This window comes from Oncorhynchus mykiss, chromosome 1 (assembly GCF_013265735.2).
Source record: "Oncorhynchus mykiss isolate Arlee chromosome 1, USDA_OmykA_1.1, whole genome shotgun sequence".
NCBI classification, from domain to species: domain Eukaryota; kingdom Metazoa; phylum Chordata; class Actinopteri; order Salmoniformes; family Salmonidae; genus Oncorhynchus; species Oncorhynchus mykiss.
Window position 1 is genome coordinate 16,862,474 of NC_048565.1, and position 10,883 is coordinate 16,873,356.

Consider the following 10,883-nt stretch of genomic DNA (forward strand, 5'->3'; position numbering starts at 1 on the left):
CTTTACAAAGTAAAACAAGAGAGATATGTTTTTGGTACAAGTGCATCGGCAATCTCAGGCGAGTGATCAGCAATGAAGTATGGGGGGGGGGGGGGGGGGGGAATCTGAGATCAATAAAAATCGTTGGGTGAGTCATTCAAATTGGAAAGCATTTTTAGGATTATAATTTCCTCCTCATATTGTAGCCTACAATATGTGTCTCCACACACCTAGGCCATTGATGCCATTGATGGATTCAAGACAAGGTTGTTTTTATTGATCTCAGATTCCCAGTTTGTCAGTGTGAAGAATGTAATTTTGATGGCGGGGGAGGCACTAGTGATGTCTGCAGTTTTCGATTTGGCTATTTGTTTCAAGTGTACTAGTCTAGAAATAAATCTCTCTGCCAAAATTCGTCATCTCTCCCATGTCTTATTCGACTAGCAGTTGTTCTGAAATGTTTATTTATTGCCTACATTTTACTCCCTCCCCTATGTTTAATATAACACACAAATTAATTAACAATTTTGGTTACCTATCCTGACGTGAATTATGGAAATTAGAGGGGGGGGGGGGGGCTTTTCTTGCCTGCCGAAATAGTTTTCAGCGCCCTCTACTGTTCTCTCTACCCTTCCCTCAATCCCCCATCCCATCCTGCTTTTCTTACATTTTTGAAATACACTTTTTCTATTAGTTTTTAAGAATGTAGGTACAGTACTAATAAAATAATAATAAGAATACATTTTTAAAGATGGGCGAAAAATAAATATATAAGTCAACATGAGTGCATATCCATAATCACAGTAAAATTATAATAGAAAAAAAGATAAATATATTATTATACATTTATTTAAACAAAACTATGACGATGTGCCTCCATGAATAATCCCCTTCCCAATAGGACACCACCAGCACCTCCACTATCCCCATCAACCTCCCCCACCCACAAAACACAATAATAGTAATAATAGAAATTAAAATAAATTATATACATACATACAACAGATTCACAGGACACTCAACTTATCCCTTTTCCTACATCAGATATGCAGGTGACATTTCACCTGGGTTGGCGCCCCCCCCTTGGGTTGTGCCGTGGCGGAGGTCTTTGTGGGCTATACTCGGCCTCGTCTCAGGATGGTAAGTTGGTGGTTGAAGATATCCCTCTAGTGGTGTGGGGGCTGTGCTTTGGCAAAGTGGGTGGGGTTATATCCTTCCTGTTTGGCCCTGTCCGGGGGTGTCATCGGATGGGGCCACAGTGTCTCCTGACCCCTCCTGTCTCAGCCTCCAGTATTTATGCTGCAGTAGTTTGTGTCAGTTTAGGGTCAGTTTATTATATCTGGAGTACTTCTCCTGTCCTATTCGGTGTCCTGTGTGAATTTAAGTGTGCTCTCTCTAATTCTCTCTTTCTTTCTCGGAGGACCTGAGCCCTAGGACCATGCCTCAGGACTACCTGACATGATGACTCCTTGATGTCCCCAGTCCACCTGGCCATGCTGCTGCTCAAATTTCAAATGTTCTGCCTTATTATTATTGGACCATGCTGGTCATTTATGAACATTTGAACATCTTGGCCATGTTCTGTTATAATCTCCACCCGGCACAGCCAGAAGAGGACTGGCCACCCCACATAGCCTGGTTCCTCTCTAGGTTTCTTCCTAGGTTTTGGCCTTTCTAGGGAGTTTTTCCTAGCCACCGTAATTCTACACCTGCATTGCTTGCTGTTTGGGGTTTTAGGCTGGGTTTTTGTACAGCACTTTGAGATATCAGCTGATGTACGAAGGGCTATATAAATACATTTGATTTGATTTGATTTCCACCTGGCTGACAGCACATAATCAGCAAGATGGAGATGCTCTTCATCCGAGGGAATTCCTGCCCATTCTCGGATGTTAGATAATCCGAGATGATCACATCATTTACATTCCAGCCCTTGTCAGCTCCAGATTTGACTGCTACAACTCACACCCTGCTGGAAACCCTGCATTCTCAGATTCACCTCTGTTATTCATCTCTATATTGTAATCAATAAAGTGTTTCAAAATGCTGTACTTTTATTAACATATAATGTTCAGATTATTCCTGAGAGAGAAGGGGTGTAATATCTCCAGAAGGGTGTGTGGTACCCTTCCTCACACATGCCAACAAGATATTACTTCTTGTGGGGTCTTTGCCTCGAAAGTAAGTATGAGAGTATAAGTAATGTGCAATTAACTGACTAAAAGGCAAAACAGAACTGTCAAATTATATTATAGCTGTAGAAAAAGAAGAGGAGGAAGGAAAGCACTGCTAAGAATATTATAGTTGTTTTGTTGTATACTTGCGAATTAGATTCTTAAGTGTAACATCATTTTGTTGGGGAAAACTGAAATGCCCATCAAATGTTTCCCCAGTTTGCTGAATGTGTTCTGAAGGAGGGGTCGATTTGTCTTTTCAAATACGGACAAAGATGTTAACATCATGAGAGAAGAAATAGCAGTCACTCTCCTCCAAAAGACTGGTATGTTCAATGTCCAATTTAATATAATTGTAGATAAAAACATTTATGTGGATCTTTCAAGGTCATCTTTGATCCATCTTCTGACTAGATGGCCACTAAAACACATGTATTTAAATAATTCTGTTACAAGAAACCTGTACTATTCCCTTGTTCCCTGTTCACTCAGAAAAATACTTGTAGTGACTACTTGACATCATGTTTTGCTAGATGACCTGAGCCAAATGTTCGTCTTCTGTGGGGAGGTGGACAATAATGAGGAAGACACTAACTGGGTAATTGCTTGTTCACTACTAAAAGCACATTTTTAGTAGTACGAATTTGTATAGCAGTATCATCCTCTTTGTCTGATAATGAAATAATTGTAATTCAAGAAAATGTATTTAATGTTTTAAATATATTAACATTTAAGTGTGCCAGGCCTTGCAGTGCCAAGATAGATGGGAGGGGAGAATTTAAGCAGGCAAGAAAATAGCCTTGACGAAACCACCCCCCCACTCTAATTTCGCTAATTTTGTGGCTAGAGTCAAATACTCTCTGTGGCACACATCAAAGTCAAATACTTTCTATAGAACAAACACGTTAGGATATGCAACCAAAATTAATAATTCATCTATGTGTGTTATATTAAACAGAGAAGGGAGTAAAATGCAAGCAAGCAATAAACATTTCAGAACAACTATTAGTCAAATAAGACATGGGAGAGATGAGGATTTTTGGCAAAGAGATTTATTTATAGACTAATACACTTGAAACAAACCGAAAACTGGAGACATTACTAGTGCCTCCCCCGCGATCAAACCAACATACATTTTTTTTTTTTAAATGCAGCCTAACGTGAACCAGAAATCCCAACTAGCAAGCAAGTCGCAGCAATGAAGAATTGAGTGTGTGCGCGTTCACGCAAAGGGTCGGGAGAATTTTGACAGGAGGGAGCTTTTCGGCACAACACCGGTACCACAGAACTCCCCAAGTCACCTCCCTCTCGTGCTCACTTTTTGTTCCGGCACCTCCCAATTTACAAACTAAGCACTGAAAACTGGTAGTCTAGACTGAAACTATCCACCATATACTAAAATATCCACACAAGTCACTAGCCAGATACCATGAGTTAGAAGATTAGGAATATTAGGCTATATTATTAAGTTATTATTTAAGAGCACTGAAGATAAATCATTAAAAAATATATATTGAACTAGCTAACTAGCAGATTTACATCAATCATCAACATTAATTAACAATTTGTGATGAGTGAGTGTGTTGACAATTGTTGCAGAAATAAATAGTTTTATGCTCCAAAATGTTAATGTTCGCTACATTAGGAATTTTGAGATATGAATTCTGAAAGTTGTTTTAATTTTTTTAGGAGGGGTCCAGAGGTATCTTTTTTTATTTTGAGCACCTGCCCCCTTAAAAGGTCTGTGCACAGCACTGGTGCTACTCAGCTGTTCAAACATACTGCAATGAGGACATGTTGCTAAGAGTGAGCCAGCAGGGTTCATATCTCACCTTGGTGCCCCCCACACTGATGATGCGATACACAGTCCGGTTGGCATCGTAGAAGAAGGAGACGGTGACTGCATGCTTGCTGGCAGGGAGCCAGTTCCTCTTGGTGGCCGGGTCTATCTGGAAGACGTGTGCTCTGACACTGAAGATGGGTTGTTCCCTTCAGGGGAGACACACAACGGTATTTAGCATTAGCAACACAAGACTGTCACTCACTGTCATTCCCTTCCAAGACAAGTAGGTGAAATGGAGGATGTACGCCAGAGGGGTATACTACAACCAGAAATAACTATTGATTTTCTGGCTCATTAAGAAATCTAAGTTTAGATATGTGTTTTTGGTTGTTGAGTCAATTAGACCATGCCCATTTCAAGCTCTCTCAGACATTCCAAAATGGATGATACTTAATTATTTTTGGCAAGCCTCTGGGTATTGTCGTGGGTTTAGGTTAGGAGAGAGGCCATCTGTTAAATGAACCATCAATCGATTGTGGTTGGATATTACAATAAGATGTTGTGGGTAGCTTCAAACACATTAAAAGAGAACGCAACATTACACAACTAATAGAGTTTATACAATGCTATTATATGTAATGTACTGTTCTCCCAACAGTTCAATTAGCTAGCTATATTGACTTTAATGAGCACAATGTCCAAAATAATCTTTGTACTTTGTGAAAGGAGAAGGGGAAAGAACAATTCAGTGCCTTGTTCCCTTTCACTTGGATTCCATTGAAACCAGGAGATAGGCATAGTAATGAAGTCAGGATGTAGCTGGTGTTTTCACCCATGACCCCAAATACAACAACCTGTATGCTTAGCAAGAAGAGCCCTTTGTAAAACTATGGTCAGATCTAATTCGATTTTGTGTTCAAAATATCTGAGGAATGGTTCTGACAACAACAAAAACGTTTTAAAATTGAAACAAATCACAGATTAATGACAAACCAATCTTGATTTCAATCGAGGTTCTCACTTGGCTACTTCTTATTTGTTTTTGACAAGGAGGAATAACTGTTTGGATGATTATCACAACATGGACTCATTAAAGAATTGATCTCCTACTTGGCCTTTCATCATATCACTTTTAGTCTGTCTGAGAAAATTACAACTGTTATTGGATCTCAGGAGGGAAATGTATATCAGTCATGTTGCATCAGGTTGAGACTTGATGATATGCATAGATTAACATGGATTAACATGGAGCCCAAACCGAGGCCTCGGAAGGGAAGGCAAAGGACCGTGGAGAGTAGGAGGCAGGGGGAGGAGGAGGGGTGACAGTGATACACATTGTGGGGCACATTCTGTGCAGCCCTGCAAGGTCAAGGAGGAACCTGGGTGGAAGTGGGAACCTCAACCCACCACAATGTATTCTACTGAGACATTTACATTATGCTTATCGTGTTCTATTTCTTATAGTTGTTCAATTGTCGAGAAGGAACCTGCAAGTAAGCACTTCATTGGACTGTATATACCATGTGTATCCTGTACATATGAATAATAAAACTTGAAAACATCCTTTCCATTCTCCGCCAGTGTTGTACAACGCTCTATTAGCCTCTGCGCTGCCATGTCGAACCAGCCTTACAGTGTTGTGCACAAGTATCCTAAAGACGCAATGACATTTTCAATGCAACATGGCTCCGCAAAGATCTTAATACCATCCAGGGTTGTCCGGATAGATAATAAACCTACTCTATATAATATTCACCCCCTCTCCCCTTTTACACATAGATACATACCCTCACTCAAACATGAACTGAATGGCATGTGTGTACAGTATTACATGAAACTGATTAATGGAAAAACAAGTGTGTACTGTATAGCTCGATACAATACATTCCAGAAGCATGTTGGCATTGACTAGTCTATACATAGTGTAGTCTATTCTATAAAACATACAGGGAATGATTGAAACAAACAAGTTGGAGCTGTATGATCAGCAGGGACAGTGGGGAGTGGATGACTAGAAAGGTGAGTGGGACAGCAGCTGCTGGCAGACAGGTGGATGAGGGAGGGAACTGCAGGAAAATACTATTCTCTTGGCTTGCATCCCAGGCTGACATCCACACTTATCTATATTTCATCACCTTCCCTGTGCTGTACGCATGCCTATATCCTATAAATTAATCTAAATGTTTCACAACAATAAATGAATCATGGGCCTTGTGTCAGGCCAAATCACTTCTGTGGGAATCAGTGACATTTAGGGCAAATGGAAAAAAGGTCCATCATGAGCGGAGGGTTAATGCTGGCATCGGTCCAGACCACCAGCTTTCAATTAGGGTTTTTACCTCAGGTGTACTTGACAAGAGAATGTAATTCTATATAAATAGCCAAACACCCTCTCAGCGAAAAACAAGTGCATGAAACAAAGAGCATTGTGGTAAAATGATCTAACTCTCAATCAATATTACACCTCATTATTACACTGACTGTTCAAATGTAGACTTCCAACCTGTCACCTTGTTAACAAGCCTGTGAAACAACAAACCAAGTAGATTTTAAATATAATAAGTAATGCAATTGCATGTTCTCTGGTGCATATTGAAGACTTGTGTGTAAAGAAGTCCAACTCTGAACCTTTCGCAGTGAAGGCAAGTGATAACGATTGTTTCTTTCTGGAGTCAGTTTCTGCATTTACATTTGACATCAGCTTCTTGCTCAAATTCTGAGTTCAGCTTTAAAACACACTTTCCCAGTGACCCCTGGGTGTGTGGGTTCACCCAGAGACACTGGGTGTCATCACTGGCTAATCCCCCTCACTTGTCTCTTCATCTCACGCTTAAACTCTCTCAGTAGTTCATCTCCCAAAGCCACTGATCTGAAAACGACCCCCTATGTGAATCAGCTGCCTAAAATGCCCATGAATTAGTTATTCTATAGTCTTTGAAAGCTTCAAACTGTCAAAAAAGCTCTCTGTATGCAATACCTAAGAAATATAAAACCAACATGTTCCAAACTACACTCCATGTGGTATGGATATCTACTTAATGAAACAAAGGACATCTTCCATGGGGAAAATAGATTGCAGAATACTACAGGTAAACTATTTTAAACAATGGTTTTATAAGAATCCAAATTACATACTTCATGCCAAATGTAGAAAATGTCTCCAATATACTACCTCTGATGATTGAGAAAACACTACGTATTAGAGAGAAACTCATTTTGACTGAAGTTCTCCTTTAAGTGTTGGGCAATTCCACACTAACAGAATGATGCTGAGATTCCAATATTTCACTTTATGCCAAACAAAAAACAATAATTGCAAAGTTAAACAAATCATACAACTCCATGCACAATGATGACTTTAAAACATGTCTACTGAAAATTGTAAAAAAAAAACACATTTACGTGTTTTTCAAGTATTATTTTTAAATATTTTACTTTGCAATCATTTGACATACATTTTAAAGTGACAAATCTGAGTCTTGGCATCATTCTGTTACAGTGGAGTAGCCCAGTTTCATTCCTATGACCCCCGTAGAGTCGAGTGAACCTCATGTCGAAATTCCTGAGCCAGCGAAAGTGTCCAGCCCAGTTCAGCAACATGACACTGCACAACTAAATACCAAAATAGCACAGTGGAAACACTAACTCATAACTACTCATCAAGAAGTTGACATCTCAGCTCACATATCGTCTTCTATCAAGGTGCTGAAGTTTCTCATTCTTTAATTCACACATTCAAATGGAATTCTCAACAACTCACAAAAATGTTAACAATACAACATTGCCTTTCGCTAAAGAACCAGGAAACTTGCCAAAACTTTCTTAGCATAATCTTCCCTTGTATTAACTTCAGGCTCTAAACTTGAAAGTCATTAGGCTCTAGGAATACATGCATGTCTGACTGATACATTTCTGTAGTCAAGAAATAAAGGTGATTGGGAGAGAGAATATTGCATGCATAAGCAATAGCAAAAACAGCAATTAGGCAGCATATAATTCTCCTTGAGCATTAGGCTATAGGCCACAAAAGACTACTTCATGGCATATACAGTGATCATCTTTTTCTAATTTTAATCAAGGTTGCACAATACAAAACAGGTCATATTTTTGGGACAATTGGTTTAGGCGCAATGCCTTAGACAATGCAGTAATTTATGAGGACAAAGTCATGGTAAATGCATTCTAGTGCAGAAACCAAACCTGCAGATTACGACAGGCAAGACAAATCCAGTTTGTACTTCATTATGTACTGTAGGTGTTCTAATACCAATGTTTAGCAATGGATTATAATATCACAAGAGATTTGATGTGACAAGATGGGGGAATTGGGGGGAGGGTTGTCGATGAGGGGGTACTTTTTGGGGACAGAGTAAATGGACAATGAATAAGCACGATAATACCTTTCTCTGTGTGATGGATACATTTTTACAGTTCAGGGAAGGCTCCTTTTTCTGTGATGGAAATAAAAGAAAACACATCAATTTAGACTTTTTGTTGAAGGGGAATGAACTTCAAGACTGCTGTTTTTTTCAGGACAAATGAAAACAGAATGAGTTAGTAAGTGTTTGACAGTGTGGAACAATGTGGCCATAGTCGAGGTGAACCTTTATATGGTCATGAGTGTAGGCTGAGGGCTGTTATCAAGGTTGAGGACATTGAAATTAGGTGAATTGAAAATAAATATTAGATCATTAAGAAAATAATGTAGGTATTTTATGAAAAAAATATTTAGGAAATGTTTGTGGGTCAATGCATAAATACATGCATTACACCCTAGCTTGAGTTTAGATCCCTGTAATATGGATATAGTCAGCTAATTACATCCATACATTAGGGCGATAACATGCCCAAGTTTACAGCATATTTCAAATCAAATTCATGCATTTGGGTCATTTACATATACCACCTTTAACTCATCCCAAACTTCACTTTTTGTCCTGGCCTTTTCAAAAGATTGTAGAGAAAGCGCAACTTGGTTTGAGAAACTAGAAAGCTGCACTCACCCCATATCGTTAAAATATTCCTGTCTCCTTGCAGGGTATAAAATTCCAGTTTTATCTCAATCGATAGGTAATCTCTTTCTCTATTATTTTCTCTTTCTTTTGACTCCGAATAGAATAACAAATCGTATCGCAGGTCACTGTAAAGTGAATTCCTTTATAATTGTAGAATAGGCTACGTTGCATTACATTTCTGGAACACGGAAACCAATAAACGTTCTGAAGGAAAAATAACTTGAAACCATTTCAAATGTTCCTAAATGTAGTAGCTCGGTTGTTTACAATCAATTGTTAGAATACAGCTTTCCTTTGTCCGTATAATATATCCAGCGAATCCCGTTCTTTGTCACTCTTTCTTTGTGGTTGCACAATAATCTTGTGATTTAACGCCTCTCAAAATGCGAGGGAACTATTCGAAATTCTACAAAACTACAAATACGTAGGCTGCTCCCCCTTATGAGTGTCAGCCCACAGTAATTAAATTCCTTCTGCAATCTGCATTTTGTTGTTCTGCCTGCTCTGTCCATTCTGATCTGGATTAACGTTCAACACTTCCATGCTCAATTTGAATTTGAGACCCTCTCTAACACCACCTGCTGGTTGCTATTTGGCGAATCAAATGACATTGCCTAACCCACTTCACACCATTTGAAATGTGAAATATAATATTCCAATGGCTTTCAGGCTGACTTGAAAGCACACTCTCCACTTGTAATAAAGTTTGATTGAATTAATGGCATTAAAATAAGTATATTTCAAACGATTGATGGCTGACATCAGGAATACATTCACATTATGGGTGTAATAGATCATTGCAATTGCTGCTTGGAATAAAAATGCTCTGGCTATAAAGGTAGACTTCAATGAGAAGGAAATCAATTGCTGTACTAGGGTATGGTTTTTTTAAATGTTATTTTACTGTATTTACAAGAACTCTCCCTGAGCTGTCCCTGTAAGGAAGGTTTATGAAGTGTTTGTGTTTGGGTTTTTTTATCTTATTGGCTTTTTTTTTTTATTCTGCTGGAGAACCGTGTCTTTCTTCAATCTCTCAATCTGTGAAACCACAGATTTTAAACTCAAAATATGCTCAAAATAAAAAGGCATTAATACAATATGTCAGTTTGTAGAAATACATCTCAGACAGAAAACAATGCACAGTGGGAAGGCTTGGCATTGGAGTTTGTGCACACTAATTATGTTGTGCATTGGCCTGTTAGAGACTATATTCAGCTGACTGACTTTTTGTGCTTTGCAGAAGGCTCCATGTTCATTTTAGATGAAATTTCTCACCTGTTCCAGTGCAATTTGCAGGAGAGAAGGCCATATTGTAGTTGCAAAATCTGCACATGCATAATTTTCCAGCCCTTATCATAGAGACATAAATCAAATATGGCATACAGGCAGAGATGCATAACCAAAACACAGATGGTTCATCTAGAAATCAAGGATCCCTGACCTCAATGTGCAATGCAAGACCATCAGCTGAAATGCTCCCAGATGGGGCATCTACAGTATTTATGGTAAAACAAAATGGCAGGCCTTCACTTTATATGACTATTTTACCTACAAGAACGGCATGCCACCATGGATGTTAAAGGTAAAATACAACACAGCCTACATGAGGCATGTTGCAGACACCTGCTGCCAGTGGGAAATGCCATAATGTCCTAGAAATTTGAAAGAGAATTGGAACAAGAAAAGGCCATGTATGAAACCTAGTAGACCACCGCAGTCAAATTAAACTATGACAAAGCTTGAATCCAGCCATTAGATCAGTGTACAGAGGATAGAACAACAGGAAAGAAAGGAAATAAATTAGTACCATAGTGCCCTCAAAGCTCATCACTAAGCTAAGGACCCTGGGATTAAACACCTCCCTCTGCAACTGGATCCTGGACTTCCTGATGTGCCGCCCACAAGTACTAAGTTTAGGTAACAACACATCCC

The 10,883-nt window shown here is 39.0% G+C and overlaps 1 protein-coding gene across 3 annotated transcripts in view; it reads right to left on the reverse strand.

Moving 5' to 3' along the window:
* Positions 1-9,519, reverse strand: part of LOC110492105 (homer protein homolog 3) — a 33,858-nt gene extending 24,339 nt beyond the window's left edge. For 2 of the 3 annotated variants that reach the window (XM_021566250.2, XM_021566167.2), the window contains exons 1-3: positions 8,940-9,518; positions 8,337-8,387; positions 3,986-4,142 (exon numbers count right to left, since the gene is read on the reverse strand). In XM_021566250.2, the coding sequence (XP_021421925.2) occupies positions 3,986-4,142; positions 8,337-8,359 (180 nt within the window). In that variant the 5' untranslated portion in view covers positions 8,360-8,387; positions 8,940-9,518. Of the gene's footprint in view, positions 1-3,985; positions 4,143-8,336; positions 8,388-8,939 lie in introns of all 3 variants that reach the window. The other variant, XM_021566330.2, reaches the window with a different exon arrangement.
* Between the last annotated feature and the right edge of the window lie 1,364 nt (positions 9,520-10,883).